This window comes from Ambystoma mexicanum, chromosome 1p, assembly GCF_040938575.1.
Source record: "Ambystoma mexicanum isolate Mex_15411 chromosome 1p, UKY_AmexF1_1, whole genome shotgun sequence".
Classification (NCBI taxonomy): domain Eukaryota; kingdom Metazoa; phylum Chordata; class Amphibia; order Caudata; family Ambystomatidae; genus Ambystoma; species Ambystoma mexicanum.
The window spans coordinates 408,908,111-408,928,542 of NC_090921.1; the positions used below are offsets into that span (position 1 = coordinate 408,908,111).

General features: G+C 43.8%; 1 protein-coding gene across 1 annotated transcript in view; it reads left to right on the forward strand.

Moving 5' to 3' along the window:
* NWD1 (NACHT and WD repeat domain containing 1) overlaps positions 1-20,432 on the forward strand; it is a 337,845-nt gene that overhangs the window by 25,562 nt on the left and 291,851 nt on the right. Inside the window, exon 3 of the mRNA XM_069649205.1 lies at positions 16,236-16,352. Within this exon, the coding sequence (XP_069505306.1) occupies positions 16,236-16,352 (117 nt within the window). The remainder of the gene's footprint in view (positions 1-16,235; positions 16,353-20,432) is intronic.

Here is a 20,432-nt window from a genome sequence, read left to right on the forward strand (position 1 = left end):
TACACATTGGAGCAGCCAGCGAAGGTGTTTTTGATTAACTATGGAGGGCAAAGTGAGCTCTGAAGACAGGGACTGTGAACATAGGGTTTTGCAGTGTGACACAGCGATGATGCTGGAGTGGGTTTGGACTTTAATGGTATAGGAAGCAGATATTCAATTTATAGATAGTATAGATTATGTCATGATGTTATATTTTAATGACACAGGCTGGAGAGCTAGCTTCAATGGCTAGTAACATTAAACTTGTATAAAGCTTTGATATGGAGTGCAAATAGAGGTGGCTAGGGCACCCCTATGTGAATTGACTTTATAGGCAAAGGGTGGTTCTATAGCGCTGATATAAAAGACCCAAAACTATTGGTCTTGTCAATGCTTGTTTGCTTTTTTAAATTTAAAGTCTTGAACCAAGTTGATACAGCATCACTGCCACCATTAAACTTTAACTTTACCATGTCAATACAAAACCAACAACTATTGGTTTTGGCAATACTTATTTTCTTTTTTAAATGAAGAGTCTTCAACCAAGTTGATACAGCGTCACCACTGTCATTAAACTTTAACTTTACCATGCCTATACAAAAACAACAACTACTGGTTTTGGCAATGCTTGTTTTCTTTAAACAAAGTACATGTTCAGCCAGAAAAGAAAAGAAAAAATAACAGAGCACAATGGCTGGTTTCACAGTGCCTATACAAAAGTTCAAACTAATGACTTTGACATTTCCTTTTTAAACAATGAAAGTGGTTCACTTCTTAAGCAACGTGCCTTTAACGGAGTTACATACAATGCATGTGCAACCAGATACAAAATATCAATGACAGAACTGTCTATTGTTAGATAGCAAAAGTGTATGCCTTTTAAGCAAGCCTGAATTTTTGCATTCTGAAAACATCAGCAACAAAGACTTGTGTGACTATTGATAAGAAGGACCATGTATTTTGCTGGGTAAGCAAAGGTGCTGCTTATGAATGGGTGATGTAATGCATTAGTGCATGTTACTTTGGACAGTCATTTCTACCTTTTTGCAGACCTCAGCAAAAAAACATGTGTGGCTATTGATAAGAAGTGTTTGTATTTTGACATGTAAGCACTGGTGCATAAAGCTGTAAATGGTGCTGGTTATTTAGTGGCATCAGGGTACTATGAAGCAAATAAAAACAGATGTAGCAGATCAGGACTGTCGATATAATGTGTTTTTTGGTCTGTCTAAAACATTGCACGGTACATATCTGGTGAATATTGTTTTTTGTACAACCCATGGGCCTCAATATAACCTTGGCGCTCCCGTAATGAAGGGTGACGATACGGGACCGGCACCCTTCATTACGGGAGCACCTATTACGAGGCTCCATTTGTGGGACCCGGTAAGGATGCCTGGTAAAACCAGGCGTCCTTAGCGGGTACCGCGAGGGGAACAGGGAGCTAATAACGGTCCATTAATAACGGTCCTGTTATTAGCTCCCTCCCCATTCCCATTGAGCCCTATGAGGGTTCAAATGGGAATGGGGATGGGTTCCTTCGAGGAGGAATTTTCGGGTCCTCCAAAGTCGGAATGACCCGGTTATTCCTCATTGGAGGAACCCGGTACTGGGACCCGGTATGGAGGTAGCCATGCCCTTAATAAGTATAAATCCATACTCGTAATGAAGCCCCATGTGTTTCTGTTAGACAACAGCTGTTGTGAACCGTAAGGATTTTTACTTGAAGTTAAATTCTGACAGAAGAATCCATCTGGGAGTTTCAGCTGCGAAGGACAGCACCTATTGTCAAGAAACAATTTTCAGGACAGTAAAAGGTAAGTTTAAAACAAAAAACGATATGTATATGCTTTGTTGCTATTTTAAGACTTGTGGTCTAATAACATGTAGATGCACTGCTTATTCGTGGTTGAAACGTCTGGCATATTTGACTGCCTGAAAAGCATGTGCTGGGAGAGATAAGTAAGGCTTTTAATCTACACTTATACTATTTTCACTGCTGGGACATTCTGCAGGGTTTATCAACTTCTTATTCGAGATAAGGTGTTTACCGCGGCTTCCTCAGCATTCATTAGGGGTGTGATGGCATTGCCTAGTTGCATTTTCAAGATATGTGTGAATCATTTAGCATTTCTTGGTGCCTATTTTGACACATGTTAGCTATGTGTATATAGGTTGGTGCTGTTTATACCTAACCGTTGAGAGAAGTTACACCCAAAAGCCTATTTTGATGTATTAAGCAGCACAAAACTGTAAGGGCTATATTTATAAATTAGACTCAGGGCCTGATTGGAAAGTGCAATTTATAACAGGGCCTTAGCTGTTTTGGCGCTGTTGCAGCCTGTTTTAATGTATTAATCAGCACAGAAATATAAATGCTATATTTCTAATTTAGACTCAGGGCCTGGGCAAAGCGCTACAATTTACATTATTTGTTTTGTGCAAGCAAAGCACACAGTGTGCTAGGGGACGTCAGAGTGTTATAATTCGTTTTTTACATTTGAAAGCTGCAATAGGGTGTTAAGGCACAAAGTGCATTTGTTAATTGCAGTAAAATCTTGAAGTAAATAAATTGGACCTCTTTATGAGTGTGGTGGTATGCCGGTGGTAAATCTGCCCTAATACCGCACAAATAAATGACTGTTACCACCACTTGGTCCAGCAGAAATTCCACCGGATTACAAGTGGTGGTGGCAGTATAATTCCCCATTTCATTTGAGTCCATTGCACTTAATGGGGCTTTTTCGGGGGGAATTACTGCGGCTGAATTTCTGCCATGGTAATTCCACTGAATCTGCTGATATTTCGGCGGTGACTTGGAGAACTTACCTCCAGGATTTTCCTGGAGGCAAATCCTCCACTCCATGCCCAAACCCGTAATTCTGCATAGTGGTTAACTTGGCGGTAACAGAGTTTCCACCAACTTTACCACTTACCGCCAACCTCTTAATGAGGCTCATTGTGTGCTAGCAACTTCAAATACACTTTTAACTTTCGCTGTGTTTTAAACAATACTGACAATGCTGACAATGTGGATTCATAGTTTGGCAGGTTTTGAGTATGTGTCAGAGATCACACATTTGGGGAAGTGCTGCAGCCGAGGTTTTTTCACACAAGTGGATGGAAACCATTTCATTTTCCCTCTCTCACATGTGCCAGCGCCAGAAACATTATTTCACAAATAAAAAGGCCCCGCAACATAAGGCATCATTTTGCCTACCGCACAATAGTCTGTACTAGAAGAGTTGTATACCTTAACACTCTAGGTTAGTGTTCATTGATGTTTTGCACAACACTCGGCCTAGCTTTATAAAGTTTGTAACCATAACCATGTGTACTCACTCGACCATCCCAAGGTTTTGCATCTGCGATTAAAAGGTTATGATATATTTTACCGTGTTTGCTTTCTATGGCTGGAGAGTTTTAGAATAGGAAGTACTGGCCATCATTGTCAGCGTGCCCAATACCCATAGCTCAGACATTCTAAGAGAAATATACATATACGCTGAAAATGTAGAATTAATATGTGCTATTTCTTTTAACCCTAAACTGACTGTCCCAAGTGTGTTACAGTGTCACAATGCCCTGTTTTTCATTAGATTCTAAACTTTTATCTCATCAGTGACTGTGTGTTCTGTGTTGGGAAACATTTACATGTAAAGGGCATGACATGTGCCTGTCTAGTTACAAGTATAGGAAGCTGTGCACGCATGCACAATTATCTCTCAGCAACAGCTTGTAACGAAATGCAGCATGTTTTACTTGAACATACTTGCAAAAGGCTAGAGCTTTCAACTTAGATTGCAACCTAGCGAGATAAAGGTGGCCTGAAAATTCCAGCAAGGTTTGCATTTAAAAATTAAAGTGCAGATGAAAGAATAAACGTCAGAAACATGCCATATGTTGGATGAACTGTTTGTATTTTGTGAGGCTGCTGGCACTGTAAAAATTAAGAAATATGCACGTTTTAACCATCTGACTGGTGTTCAGTTGAACCGTGGAGCCATTTAATAAGTGAATCACATTAAAATATTTATATTGTGTAATCATGGGAGGCTTATGGAAGCTTACTGTGTATAATGCCTCTTAAGTCGCACATTAGCTCTTGTGGTTCACCTGTCTGTCACTTTCTTACATCTTTGTTTATCAATAGCGCCTCAATTTAAAAGATATCAGTCACAAATTGTTTATCACAGTGAAGTCTTGATATGGTCATTTATTTTTGCCATTGTTTTATATAGCCCTCATGCCATCTAAATCTTGCGTACTTTAGCGAAACATGTTTCAAAACAATCCATCAGGTTTTGCTTTTGTGTTAATAGCAAGCAAACCCCTACGAGGTTTTAGAATCCTGTGCAGTCATTGATACATGATAACCGGGGTTTGCCCTGGAACACAAACATGCGTTAACAGCAGAAACATGTGTTCCCGCAGCTCAGTAGTAGCATATTACCCTCAGAGTTTGAGCCGATCTCTGGAACTCACAGGCCTTCTCTTTTGCTGTTTGACACTTTTTTTGAGGCTCTTTTTATCAAGTTCTCAGGATATCCTTTTGGGGTGCGTTTCTGAGTTACAAGCATTGATTCCTATCTAAAATGTGATATGGCTCCCCACCCCCTGAACCTACAAGACAATGCTTGACACTCAAAAACTGTCGTGGCCTATGTCACATCCTGTAGCGCTAACTGGGGGTTCAATACCACTCCGGAGACCCCCGGCCGGCCCATAGAGCCGAGGTTTGCTCCGAAGTACTTTAAGACGAGATAGCTGCACCCTTGAGATGGATGGGGGTGCAGATTTATTATTCCAACACCAATCAATAAGGACAACTCAATGGTTTGGTAAACGGAGTCCGTTAAATGACAAGTACAAAAAATGGGGAGTCATGGAAATCAGCAGTGATGCGGATAGTCCGTCTCGCTTCAACTCCAATGAACTTCATAAAAATCATAGTATTTATACTGAAAACTCATCATCATTGACATATAACACTCCAAAGTTAATATGCAATTCTACTGGTTAGGAAAAGGTAACTTTAATATAGGTACTATATCTGTATATGGTAACAGAGTGAGGGGATTGTGTAAACACTGGGGGTCATTACGACCTGGGCGCATCCCTTTGCGCCCTATTCCGAGGTCCCTTTGCGGGTCCCTCCCTTAACGCCTGGTTTTACCAGCTGTTATGGACGGGACCTGCAAAGGGATACCGGGGTCAATAACGGTACGGTAATTTCCGGTACCGTTATTGACGCCTTCCCACTTCCCATTGAGCCCTATGGGGGCTGAAATGGGAATGGGGAATGGCTTTTCAAATGGGGACTTACCGGTCCCGCAAAGGTCGTGATAGACCGGTAAGTCCCCATACCACTAAGTCGGTGGCAGTACCGGTATTGGTGCTAGTCATGGCGCTAATAGCGCCATGACTAACACCAACCTCGGAATGAGGGCCACTGTCAGGTGGGCGTCTAAGCCCTTCCTTCAAAATGACTACTGTAGACGTCACTAAAAGTATGATGTCCCATTGGTTCTACTAACTATAGGACCATAGATTATTTGGTCCATTGTGATTGGGTTGGCAGCAACTCCATGCATACATTTCCACTTTGCTTAGCAGCATGCAGAATGGTCAGCCAGGTGCAGGGTGCCCCCTAGTTACCCGGCCTTCCCCCAATTAAGGTTACAATCAATCATCACTTCAGCAACTATGTGTCAATTATTTTACTGTGGTTGGCCTCGAAACTGCATTTTCTGTCTGGAAAATTTCTGATATCTCTTCCTTGGCAAATGCCAAGCGTAGGTGTGAGCCCATGCTTCTTCTCGCTCAGCTGGTCACGTGCTTCCCACACGGTGAATTTGTCGAGTTTCTCTCAATTTGTGTATTTGATTCTTATTCAGCTTGCCACCTGCCTTCGCTTCCTTATCTCGACCTTTCAGAGACAGGATATTCTGTTCTTAAGCTTTAATTAGATGTAGCTACTGTTCGTTCCTTCTAGTGGTAGGACCTTGGCTTTCTTGGCATGAGTTGCATCTGCCGAGTTTCGATTCAGCCGTCTCTTCTCGCTTTGCTAGAATATGAATCTCTGCTCATGCAACCTTTATTAACCTGGGTTGATTCTGATTTTCGTGCAAAGTGGAATCGCACTTATAATACTTTGCTTCGTTTTGAGGTAGATTATGTATAATGGTGCTTGCTGCACTATTCTTCTATTTAGCATAGCAAGCGTACTGTTTTCTTAGCCCACTTGCGGTTCCAAGCATATGTACAGGTGTTAGCTGGTTGAATATTTTCATCCTGTTTACAGCTTAAGCTTCTTGGTATTTCAACATTGTTCTCCCTTTTAGGTTCCCGATATCCTTATTCATGGAGTGTTGTCTCTTTGTGTCATTCTCGGGTCGTTATTTCTTCTATCTGTACGCCTTTCCGGGTCCCCGTGACGTCACCATTCGTCTTCCATTAAGACCTTTTTGGTTTCTTCCGGGACTGTACTTAGGCGATCTTCATTTCGTCTCATTTGCTGGTAGGGTTTTCTTAATGGATACCTTACTGTCCATGGTTGTCTGGGTATCAGTACTTCAATAGGTGTTGCTTTTCTGATAGGTACTGGGCAGAGCCCTACTACGGCTCTCTGCTGATTTATTGGCTCATCATACTTCACATATCTTGGTGTGAATATTCCTGGTAATTCAAAATGGGAGACTGGAGTGCAGGCTTTATTCGGGACCTCCTCTACAACTACCTATAGTGTTCCTTGATTGAGCCTTGGTAGCGATGCTGTCCCAAAGGTATACTTCATTGTGACAACAAAGCAGTGAAATCCGTTGCGGTTCCTTGGGCCGGCATCCATAAACCGGGACATTCCCAAGACACTGATTACAGAGGCGCATTGTGAAATCAGAAATGTCAATGTCCGTCGGTGAACTGCCCCATTCATTCACCCCTGTTAAAGAGCGCCAAAAGCCATTATGAAAATATGTTAGACCCCCCCATCATCCTTGTGTGTTGCTCTGCCACAAAGCAGATGGGGCGTGTTGTATTAGATGCACCAAATTCCATAAATCCATCGGCTGCCGGTTGACGGCTGGCACATTCTACATCAAGAGGGTATGCCTGCTGCATTATCTAGTTGTTTGGAAGAGATGGTCTCTCTAAATAAAAAGAATATAGAATCAGAATAGGCCATCTTTTACACAATGAGAATCAGCACATTACAATATTTACCAACAATATTCCAACTGTAGCAACACTCAGCATATTGCAATGTCATCAAGGCCCCTAGAATTTTAAAAAAGAATTCATTTATATAAAAGAATCTCAGCTACCGCACTTCATCAAACGTGTGATCTCTGCCACATACTCAAACCTTTTCGCGCAAGTCCTGCCAAACTATAAATTCACATTGTCAGCATTGTTAGTATTGTGTGAAACACAGCAAAAGTTAAAACTCTATTTTAAATTGCTAGCGCACAATATCACATATCTAATTCGCAATTAATAAAGCACACATTGCAGCTTCCACATGAAAAAATGGAGTCCTAATACCCTGAGCTTCCCTGAACACAGAACATAAGCACAAATTTATTTTTACCGCTTTACAGACATCGCCGTAACCATGACAATTGTACTTGTTGCGTGCACAAAGCAAGTGCTGCCCGTTATACCACTTTGCATGCAAAAAAACAAAAATGTAATTTGTAGCACATACTTAGAAATACATAATGAGCCGCATTACAAGTTGTGCGGAATGCGTTTAACGGCGCCGGTAATGGTGCCGGCGCCATTAAACGCATTCCGCACTATTACGAGGTTCCCTCGCAGGACCCGATGTGGACGTCTGGTTTACCCTCTTGAAATGGGCCCGTTGTTAGCTCCCTCCCCATTCCATTGAGCCCTATGGGGGCTCGAATGGGAATGGGGAAGGTCCGGGTCCAGGTTCCCCTGAAAGGGGAAATACCAGGCCCTCCATATCGGAATGGCCCGGTATTTCCCCATTCAGGGAACCCGGACACGGTTTTGGAGGCAGCCATGGTGCCAATAGCACCATGGCTACCTCCAAAGTCGTAATGAGGCACAATGAGTCCAGAACAATGTAAAGCATGAAATGACACACTGGGGGTCATTCCGAGTTTGGAGGCAGCCATGGTGCTGTTAGCACCATGGCTGCCCCCAAACTCGGGTCCGGGTAGTCGGAATGGGGTCTTACCGGGACATTCCGACCTATGCGGACACAGTAAGTCCCCATTTCGAAAACCATTCCCCATTCCCATTTGAGCCCCCATAGGCCTCAATGGGAATGGGGAAGGAGCTAATAACGGGCCCGTAAATTGCGGGCCCGATATTAGCGCCCTGGTGGGACCTGCTAAGGGACCTCGGAATGCGGCGGTAGGGGGTTATCGGCACCGGCATCCTTACCGGTGCCGTTAACCCCCTACCGCCATACTCGGAATGACCCTCACTATCTTGAGCTTAAAAGAAGCTGGCTTTTATACCAATCACCTCTTTTAAAAATATTAACCAACTGTGGCAACACACAGCATGTTGCAAAGACACTGATCATGTCCTAATAACAATGCAGGACCCTAGCACTTGGACCATTAAAAAACAAATCAACATTTCAATCAACTTATGTGAATAAATCTTGGGTGCAGCACTACATCAAATGTGTGATCTCTGGCACATATTCAAACCCTGTCACGCCCGGCCTGCCAAACTATAAATCCACATTGTCAGCAGTGCCAACATTGTCTAAAACACAGCGAAAGTTAAAACTGTATTTTAAATCGCTAGCGCACAATATTTTGACTTCCACATTTGTCTACAATTAACAAAAGCACTGTGTGCCTTAACACCCCATTACAGCTTTCACATGTAGAAAACGAATCCTTACACTCAGAGCCTCCCTAGCACACAGACAGCTTTGCTTACACAAAACAAAATAATGTCAATTGTAGCAATTTGTCCAGGACTGAGTCTAAATGGCAAATGTAGCCTTTATATTTCTGCGCTGGTAAATACATCAAAACATGCTGCAACAGGGCCAAAGGCCCCGTTATAAATCACACTTTCCAATCAGGCCCTGAGTCTAATTTATAAATAGACCCTTTGTATTTCAGTGCTGCTTAATACATCAAAATAGGCTTTTTGGCTGTAACTGCTCTCATCCGTTAGGTATGAAACAGCACCGAACTATATACGCATAGCTAACATGTGTCAGAACAGGCATCAAGAAATACTAAATTATTCAAACATTACTTGAAAATGCAACTAAACAATGCATCGCACCCCTAATGAACACTGAGGAAGCCACAGTAAACACCTTATCTAGAATAAGAAGTTGATAAGCCCTGCAGAATATCCCTGCAGTGAAAAAAATTAAAGTGTAGCTAAAAGGCCTTCCTTATCTCGCCCAGCACACACTTTGCAGGCAGTCAAATAAGTGAGCTAGCCCAAAAGGTACAACCATGAATGAGTGGTGCATCTACATGTTATCAGAGCATCAGAGCAGAAGTCTTAAAATAGCAACAATACCCATATAGTTTTTTTTAAAAAAACTCACCTTTTACTGTCCTTAAAGTTGATTGTTGACAATGGGCGCTGTCCTTCGCAGCTAAAACTCCCAGATGGATTCTTCCGTCAGAATTTAACTCCAAGTAAAAATCAACACTGTTCACATCAGCTGTTCCTCTTCGGTCAAAACTGCCCCTTTTAAGGAATCATAAAATACCTGCACCTCTCTCTGCCATCTCTGTTTAACAGAAACACATGGCCTGTACAAAAATCCATTTTCACCAGATATGTACTGTGCAGTATTTTTCTGTTGGAGCAAAATGCACATTTTATAAACAGTCCCGAAATGCTACAGCTGTTTTTATTTGCTTCATAGTCCACTCGATGTCTCTAGATAACCATCTCTGTGTATATCATTCTGCTCTGGTGCTTACACAGCAAAATACAAACACGTCTAATCAATAGCCACACATGTCTTTTTTGTTGATGTCTCCAAAATGCAGAAATGACCGTACAAACCATCTAAGATCGAATGCATTACATCAATCCATTCATAAGCAGTGCCTATGCTGACAAAGTGAAATACACAACAGCCCTTCTTATCAATAGCCACACATGTCTTTTTGCCGAGGTCTGCAAAATGTAAAATTCACGACATTTTAAAAAGCAAACACTTTTGCTGTCTAACAAGAGACGGTTCTGTCATTGATATTTTGTATCTGGCTGCACATGCATTGGGCCGCAAAACGACCCTGGCGGCCGCGGTATGAACGGTGCCCATAAAGTACCGGCACCAGTCATACCGGGCTGCCACATTACGAGTTTGCTCGCGGGTGGCGGTATGCATGTCTGGTCTGGCCAGACATGCATACCGGCACCCGCGAGCAGTCCAGGATGCTAACAACGGACCCGTCATTAACGGGTCCGTTGTTAGCATCCTCCCCATTTCCATTGAGCCCTATGGGGCTCAAATGGGAATGGGGACGTACCGGGTCCAGGTCCCGAAAATGGGAATTACTGGGCCCGCAAAAGTCGGAATGGCCCGGTAATTCCCTTTTTTTGGGACCCAGACGCGAGTTTGGAGGTAGCCATGCCGGTAATGACAGCATGGCTACCTCCAAACTCGTAACGAGGCCCAATTGTGTTTCAAAAGGCTTTCATTGTTTAAAAACCCATTGTCGAAGCCATTAGTTTCAACTTTTGTCTAGGCTCTGTGAAACCAGCCATTGCACTCTGTTATTTTGTTTTTTATACCTGGCTGTACATGTACTGTGTTTTAAAGAAAACAAGCATTGCCCAAGCCAGTAGTTGTTGTTTTTGAATTGACATGGTAAAGTTAAAGTTTTATGGCGGCCGTGATGCTGCATCAACTTGGTTCTAGACTCTTCATTTAAAAAAGAAAACAAGCATTGTCCAAGCCAATAGCTGTTGTTTTTGTATTGATGTGGTAAAATTAAAGTTTAATCGTGGCAGTGATGCTGCATCAATTAGGTCCAAGACTCTTCATTTAAAAAAAAAAACAAGCACTGAAAACAACAATAGTTTTGTGTCTTTTATATTAGCACTATAAAACCACCCTTTGCCTATAAAGCAAATTGTTATGATGTGATATGACATTTATAGCACACCTATACACAAGTGTTTCAAGGCGCGATGAGGCAAGGGAGGGGAACAAAGGGAGGACAGGACAAAGATCTTACTAGGCCAAGTGAGATTGAGATTGCGCAAGTGCTGGGGAGAGGGAATGGGCAACGTGCCAGGGGAAGGGAAGGAGGAGCAAGACATAGCATCACAACTTTGAAAAACAAGAAGTGAGGCCAACAGGTGGCAGTGCGGGGGTTAAATGCAGACAAGTGTTAGATGAGTGCAGGTAGGGGGACTGCACGGTTGCAAATACAGCCCCAAGTGCAGGGTTACCAGGAGGCAGTGCAGGTGTGCAACTGGGAGGACAAGGACCTGTTCCCGTGGTTCAGAGGGTAGCCAAGTAACCAGTGCAGTATCAGACAGGAGATCAGAGGGAAGAGGAAGAGATAAGGCAGAAGCAAAGAGGACATTCTTGAGCTGCTTCCAGAGAGTGGCGGGAAAGATGGGTGCAGGTGTGCTGATGAGGAGTATCTCCATCATACTGGCATTGAGGCAGAGATCATTGGCGGCGCACCACTCCTCGATTGCAAACAGACATTTCGGGTGAGAGAAGGAGAAGCAGCATAGGGTAGCCTGAAAGCGAGCTGGGTGTCATCCGCATAGCACGGAAAGTTGGAGCAGAGAGCAGCAATGCGGTGGGCGAGAGGTATTGGTTGAACAACCAGGGAGAAAGGCTAGACGCCTGGGGAACACCAGAGGTGAAGAGAGAGATAGAGGAGAGGAAGGGTCTTGGGAGGGTCATCAGAGAGGAAAGAAGTCAGCCAGGCCAGAGCCTGATCAGTGATACCCAGGTTATCATGGAGCCGGTTGAGCAGGATGGTATGGTTGACCGTGTCAAAGGCAGAAGAGAGATCAAGCAGGATGAGGACAGAGGGGAGATTAGAATCAAGGTTAGAGAGCAGGTCTTCACAGATGTTCAGGAGAGCAGTTTCCATGTTTCTGGCTGCTCTGAAGCCAGACTCATGCTCATGAAGACAACCAACAGATTCAATGTGAAGATTAAGCTGGGAGATGGCCAGCCTTTCCAGGAGTTGGCCCAGCAAAATAGTGATAGAGATTGGGCGATAATTAGCCGGAAGGGAGGGGTCTGCTGAGGGTTTGTTGAGAAGAGGGTGCACAAGAGAGTGCTTCAGGGGGGAGGGGAAGGTTCCAGAGGTGAAAGAGTATTGCAGAAGTCAGCCAATGCTGGAGCGAGGGTGTCAATGTGGTCCTTGATGGTTTTGGAAGAACAGGGAAGAACCTGTTTAGATGAGGTTTTCAAAGATCGTACTTGTCTAGAAACCTCGTCAGGGGAGAAGAGAGGAAAGGCAGAGGAGGGAGGGGGATGGATGCAGGGGGGCCGGAAGAAGAGGAGAGAGTGGAGGGAGAAGCAGGAGAAGCTGATAGTGTGGACAGGATGACTTGGGTTTTAGAGATGAAGTGAGAAGCCAGGGCCATACAGAGGGCCTGAAAAGGGACAAGAGAGGTAGAGACTGCGGCAGGATTGGCCAACTCCTTGCAGATTTTAAGAGTTTGCCGAGTTGTTAGATGTTGCAGAAACGCAAGCTTGGATGTGAGCTCTCTTCTTAGTGAGAACAGAGAGTTGGTATTGCCTTTGTAGAGGGCGGCAGGCCAGTTTGTCAGAGGATGTACAAGATGCCAACCATTTCCTCTCAGACACCCTACACTTGTGTTTAAGGGTGACGAGGTCTGATTTGTACCAGGAGTTGCACTTGATTTTAAGCTTCATGCGGTTCCTCATGACAGGGGCAAGTACATCGACAGTATCAGAGATTGTAGAGTGGAGCATGGAAAAGGCTGTGTCAGGGTGTGAGTCAGCCAGAGGTGCAGGAGGGGGAGAGAAAGATGCAGTGAAAGCCTCAACTGACACACACCTCATGGGTTAAATGACTGAGAAGTGGGTGGCAGTGTGGGGGTAGGGTTGGCCTGAGGGGTAGAGAGAGAGAGAGATGAGAGAAGAGGAGAAAGTGGTCACTTCAGGAGAGAGGAGTGGTGAGTGGGTTATAGAGGGGGAGGTCTGAGGAGATCAGAACATCAAGAGTGTGCCTTGCATAGTGAGTCGGGACAGAGGGAAGGATAGAGAGAGAGAGAGAGAGAGAGAGAGAGAAAGAGAGAGAGAGAGGGGGGAGAGAGAGAGAGAGAGAGAGAGATAGAGAGAGAGAGAGAGAGAGAGAGAGAGAGAGAAAGGTTGCAAAAGGTTGCAAAAGGTTGAAGAGTCCCGTGGCGGGACAGGAAGCATCAGGGTGAATGTTGAAGTCTCCAAGGAGGAGGAGTTGAGTGGTTGAGGCCAGGAGAGAGGAAGAGAGGTACACCCGCTCGGTGAGGAAGGAGGTGATCTGACCAGGTGACCGGTAGATAGTAGCAACTGTGAGAGAGTGGCTAGGAGAGAGAGAAAGCCTACAGACCAGGCATTCAAGGAGGAGTAGGCCTGCATAGGAATGAAAGAGGCAGGAATCCACTCCAGGAATTCGCAGAGGGCTGCCCTACCTGGCTCTATTTGCACTCTGTCTCAAATCTATATGCACGTTTAATGTTACTAGCCATTGAATCTAACTATCTAGCCCGTGTCATGAAATTATAACATCATTATAACATCACTTCCTATAACATTAGAGGCCAAACCCACTCTGGCGTAATTGCTGCGTCACTCTGAAAAACCCTAAATTCACAGTCCCTGTCTTCAAAGCTCACTTTGTCCTCCATAGTGACCAAGCAATTCCCTTGCTAGCTGCTCCAATGTTTGCATCATTTTTATATAAAATGTATATTCACTTTAAATAAATCATACCCACTTGATATCAAATATATGATTGATATCAAATCGATACAAAAAAATGTTGATATCTTTTGTATATAAAATGTATATTAAGTTTATATTATAACCCTATCAAAAGGAATGCAGGTCTAAGGCCGGAAGCAGGTGGTGGGTCCACCTGTCAAAATGTTGACTTGAGAAAAGGGAGTCCCATTAACTACTTACATATAACACGTGCATCTCTGATGCATAATGGCTGTGGCTCAGACAAGGGTTCGATACTTCTCTGGGACAATTTCAACCTTCATCTTTCCAAGGTTGCAAACTGAATACCACAAATATGGGTACAAATGATGGTTATTAGTTACACCTAAGTGCTCTGAAACTGGAATTTCCAATATGTAGTGCTACAGAAAACACACATTATTATTACTTTAAATATGCTGCGCTATATAGAAGTCCTTGACTTCTTGACTCCTACAAAGATACTGACAAGGATTGAGCCATAGCCCGGACTGGACACAAGGTTGAGGCCTGCATTCACAAATGAGCTTGAAACAAAGCTGCCTGTACACGCAGTGAACGCCTTGGGAGGGCAGAGCTTGTGGTCTACTGCCCTGTCCAAGGATGAACTCAAATTAAGATTTAAGTTGGGTTGTTGTGCTGAAGCCTTATTAGCCAGCTATAATCAGAGCTACAAATGAGTTTACATCATATAAGTATATACACAAAGTGACTAACTGAATAATCATCCAGAGTGGACCTTTAGGTTTCAGCAACGGTTGAGTTTGGGAAGGCCCCACCATTGCAGTCACTGTTCTTTACTTTCGCATAGACTTTGACTCCCAATGAGCATGACAACCTCAGGCCTTGCTGAGGTCTTAAGAAATATCCAAACATTTTGAAAAAACAACAGCGACAACGGCATGTCGAAATGGTTGTGGTCTATCCATGGACGAAATCTTGTTTGCAAACTTATCGGTACCGGCAGTCACAGCAACTTGGGATCAAAAGGACAATGCAAGTGAATCGGCAACTCGAAAAACAGTAGTGATTGTCAACACCTACTGGAATCCAGCAGTTATCGATGTGGAAAAAATTCATCACCATGGTAGAGCATCCGATTGATGAGACAATGGCAACGCTTATGGTGCCCTATTTACTAATTTGTGGCGACCTAAATGCATCGTGTAAAACAGACAAGTCTAAACAAGCCAAAGTCAAGACATCACCGGCCGAATGCCGAAAAAAAGCTTGGTTAGACATGACACAGTCAAGAGAACTACATAACCTAGACAATGCCTTCACGCAAAAAAATTAGGCAGCTGACATGGGAAAGCGCTGACTGGGGTGCCACAATCGATTACATCTTTGTCTCAAAATCCTTGCTGCAGCTAATGACCTCTTTCGAGGTATTGCGGACAATTGCCAGCGACCACAATCTGTTGGAAATGTGCTGGAAGATCCCTTGCAAGAAAAACGAAAGGATGAACATGCAAATTGAGATCAACATGCAAAGCACAAGAATCAAATTAAGTGTAAATGCAATGAAAGAACTGACAACTAGAAGAAGAAAAACCAGTTGATTACCAACCCTGCTTATGTCATACAAACATCAATCGGCAAGCAGGAAGTTCTCTAGTATTCCGAAAAACCATGTCTACAATAGAGAGCTTGTAGAAAAGAGACAGGAATTCAGAAGAGACAAGAGAATGACAAAAACTTGCCAATGCTAAAAGCCAGCATTAAAATCAAGGAAGTCACAAGAGCGTTGTCAGCCATTGTCTACTTGTACGCAGGGGAGTCTTCTCGATTATCTAGAAATCCACAGGTGCTGATTTTAACCATAAATCTCCAGGAAGAGGCCACGATTATATCCCCTCTTCATGAAACAGAATAGTCTCACTTCAAGCATCAGTCACAATTCCAAAATAGGCCAACTCTGTCAAAATGCAATACAAATACTGAGCGAGAGAAATGCATTCTGGGTTCATAAAATATGTAAATTAGTTGAAAAGCATTCTGTATCAGGGGCCAGCATGAAGGCTTTTTTTATCAGCTAGGGCTACCTGCTTTCCTTGCAGATTTATTCCAGGTCTGGAAGTGCCTGGGTAGGCTGAAATTCCCAGGAACATGGGAATACCTACAATGTATGTGTGTGCCTCATTTGGACTGAAATCCATCAATGCAGGACCTGCATTGCTTGTGTAGGCCACCATGGGCATTGGGGAATTAATTCCTATTGCACATTTAAGGTGGATGTCTCCCCAATATTGGGGCGCTTGGGCATAAGTGGAGTTCACCTGAGAAATCTGTTTACTGTTGTGCCCATTTTCTTTCTTTGCTTCAGGTTGTGGACATGCGTTGGGGCGTCCGTGACGATGCCGCTGTGGATCACATGACCACTGAACTGTGTTTGAAGGAGATCGAATCCTGCCAAAAGATGTCTGTGGGGCCATCATTCATTGTAAGTATTTGCTAGTGCCACCCATTCAGGGTGGCGCATCACCATCTTGTCCAATAAAGCCTGCTAGTCCTCTAAGGAGACCCCTACCCGGTAGAAAGGTGATGAGTTGTTCAACCCTCACTTATCTCCCAAAAGTAAGTGTTTGCCATCTAAAATTAGGCTTGGTCCGGTCAAAAACTGGAAAATGTTTTCCTTTCTTGGAATCCTGAGCACATAACTGAATGGGTTTATTATGTGAACTGCCGTAGACTGGTCTCAACTGGTCCAGGTTCTGGGTCTGCACCGGAGCAGGTGTGCCTACAGCTAGCCCCCTGTTTGAGCTACTTACTACACTCTCAATCATAGCTTACTCACGCTACATCTGAAAGGAGACACAGCTGGCCCAAAACTCTGCAGCAAGCAAAGCTCATTGCAAGCTACCACTAGAACACAGGTGTCTACCAAAGGGAAAAAGCCACCTCTGTCCTTGGCGACCACCAGTCTCTATCTTCCATCCCGCTTTGGGTCCACATACTAGAGCTTCATGAAGTGTCTGGCCCGAGAGTCTGTCTGTTCACTAACAAGGTCTTCCTACTCTAGAGGTTTAGGTCAGGGTCTGGGCGTCCTCAAAACCACAGGGTCTCCTCCTGAGATCAGGGGTGTAGTATGTCAACCAATAGCTTGGTGGTATCACTCAGCGGGCTTTGGCCACCCCATAACGAGTGCAGTGTCTGCACCTCAGCGCACTCCTGGCCCCTCTCCCTCGAGGGGCTGGCAAACTCCTATTGGGGTACGTGCTAAATGATGTTTCCAGAGCCCTATGTTATGTCATGCTATGTTACGTTGATCTATACCGCGCAATGCTACCATTTTCATGGTCTCCAGGCGCTCGTATCTCTTACACAGGGCTCTGGAAGGTTCCTCCATGGTGTTTCTGGGGTATTGCGCAACAGGAATCGGAGGGGAAATTGGAAGGGGGAAAAGAGGCGTGAAAAGGTCACACTGCAAGGTTAAGTAAGTCTTTTATTCAAACCTGGGGAGCGCAGCGCTTGCTGTTAGGATCATGGCAACACAACATTAGAAAACAAATGTCAACAATTCCAAACTGTCAAAACACATTGTACGCATTAGAGTTCCAAGTGAGAAAGCAGCACACGTGGAACCTAACATATCTTACCCATTAGAACAGGAAAAACGAAAACACAGTTTGAACAGGAAAGGAAAATAAATAAAATAGAAGTAAAACAGGAATACAAATCTGAGCACACTCATAACAATGTTCTATTGCTCAATATTAATAATAGTAGAGTTTCATTGTGCAAAATCCTTGAAGCAAACCGGGGGCTTCCTCACTCTCTCTCTCTCGACCACCACGCAAACCCTCTCTTTCCACCACATGGGCACCTCCGGTTCCTTCCCTTTCCACCAGACCACCAGCACTCCTCCCAGCAACAACACCACGCACACCCACCTTTTTATAAGTTGCCAATCTGCCCATTGACCACACTTCACCACCTTCCACAATGACCTCTCCATTTCTCACTGCAGTTCCCAAGAATGAACTTTCAAGACATTAGAGTCCTAATCTGGGATTTTTCAATAAAACCAGATACACCAACCGCCCACACACAATCCTTCACACCATGGCAATCATCAAACACCCTCCTATAATGCTCCTGCCCTTGTTCCACCACCTTCATAATCTCCTTGCTTTCCACCAGAACCGGAACAATGGAACCCATCTACCCAGGACATAATTTAGTACCCGGCTCACAACCCTTCAAAGATACAAAAGGGGACACCTTTATGACTGAATGTGGAGTGGTGTAATAACCCCATACCATTTGCCTCAACACGACCTGCCAGGGTAGACCAAATCTCAATGCCAGCTGAATACATCCTTTGAGGAATCTATTTACACGCTCCACAAGGCCATTTGAACTGGGATGATATAATGCAGCGCGCACATGTGATATCGAGTATTGCTCCAAATTTCTTTTCATCATTTCAGAAGAGAACTGAACACCATTGTCTATCACCATTACCCTCAGTAATCCTTCCATTAAAAACAATTTTTCAAGAAACGTAATCAATTCTATCGTGGTAGCCTCTCTCACAGCCTCCCACTCCACCCACTTAGATTGGTAATCTACCAAAACCAACAAATATTTGTACTCATCCTGTGGAAATAGAAAAATAATATGAGGCCGGGAAGCCCAGAAAGAAACACACCAACACAGGTTACAAAGAACATACAAGTGCTTTATTTAAAAGCTACAACAGTTATCAAAGTCAATTGACAAACGGATAGCTATTCAGCTCTCAGAGTAACATAACAAACTTCAACGAGGGTTCGATGCGTTAGTGAGAGAGACCGCACATTGGAATACTTGGGTCTTTTATACAGTTTGTCCAGCCCTTGGCCAACCCTCTCGCGGGTTAACCATTCTGTGAGCCGGGCCTATGGGTTCCTTGCCAGGTCAATCCTTTAATATATGCATTTTGATTAGTTTCACTGATATAGTTGTACATTTACATATAGGTCAACGGTAGGACAAGGTCTCAGTTCGCGACCCCGACAAGTGGCCTGCAGGCATATTAATCATTCATGTGTACGGAGGTCACAACGGCCAGAATCTTACTCAGAATGTCATTCGGCCTCCATTTTGATGTTCAGGGTGACTTCCATATAACAAGAGAACCTAAAATGGCGGCTTAATCCAAGATGGCAACTTACATTACTTTCTCTAAGGTGAAGACCTTGCCGTGGAGTTTGTTCGCATACAATGTTTAGACAACTTGGCGTAGGCCAATACATATACAATTGTTACGATAGGAGGCATAATGTTGTTTCAATTCCGACAAACCCTCCTTTTGGCCTATGCCAAGTGCTAATATCATTTCTAATATCTTTGTAAATAACTCCATGCATTGTCGTCCATACATCCTGAATCATTTTCAGAACCTCTTGTAACACAAACTCTTTAGATGTTGTATCCGGGGCATACATTTTGTGCCCTATTGTGCTCACTGCCTGAGCACAACATCCCCCTAGCATTGCATATATACTAGGTAGATATTGGAAACAGCAACAAAGGAATAGCAGGATTCCCAAAATAACCAGTATAACAGAAAGCACCTTCCAACCCCAGGATCGTAGAGAATCCCAGAACCAAGCGCTAATATTCCAATCTCCCACAGGAACATGCACTTCAGAACTAAGGATGTGCAAGTTCTGTATTGCTTTGAAAATTGTCGCTGAGGAATCTGGTACGAAAACACAGCAAGCGGACCCCACTAATTTACATACTCCACCACTTTCTGCCAGGATGACATCTAATGCCATCCGGTTTTGGAGTGCTACCAATCTTATTGCTTTCTGTTATAGTGTCATATTGTAGAGTATATCCGTGGTCCGATTGATGGTTTTCTCCAGTACCCTTGCTAGTCCCCTAATATTTTCAGAATTTGCTATCTGTCCCCAAAATGGCACAACTGATTTCGCTATATCTCCCAATACTTGCCCAGGGGTATCTCCGTTCTCGTCCCGCCGTGGGCGAGCCTTAGAAACTTCCAATGTACTAGCTATGAATACCCCAGGTAACAGGATTCCTAAATAACAGGTTCCCTGCCAATCATTGGGCAACCAGGGAAATGCTGAACTACCGCAAACGAAATAGACAGGCCCCCCTACATACAGAGGCCTGTTCTCCCCGGTCAAATTTACAATGTTCACACAACCTTCAAAGTCTCCCATTGACCGGGTGCCATTTCTTTGTACACAAAAGGGGACTGAATCGGGGCTATGATTAATAGAGTAGGAAGGAGGCACAGCGTCCTTATTGCCTATCAGAGCCATTTTAAAGGAAATTAGAGTTTGAAAAGGAAGAGATAGTTTATCAGATGGCCTAATAGAAGCAACATTAGGTTTACTTCTATTTGCAAAAAGCGAGCATCCAAGGGGAGTCAATTCACGTTTCTCAAAGTCATTTAAATTAGTTCCATCAAAGTTCCCTGAGATGCTATCATTCCAACGGCCAAAGAATAGTGCTCTAAGAGAGGCATAGCAAGCAGTCGTTAAAGGTAAAGGGTGAATATACC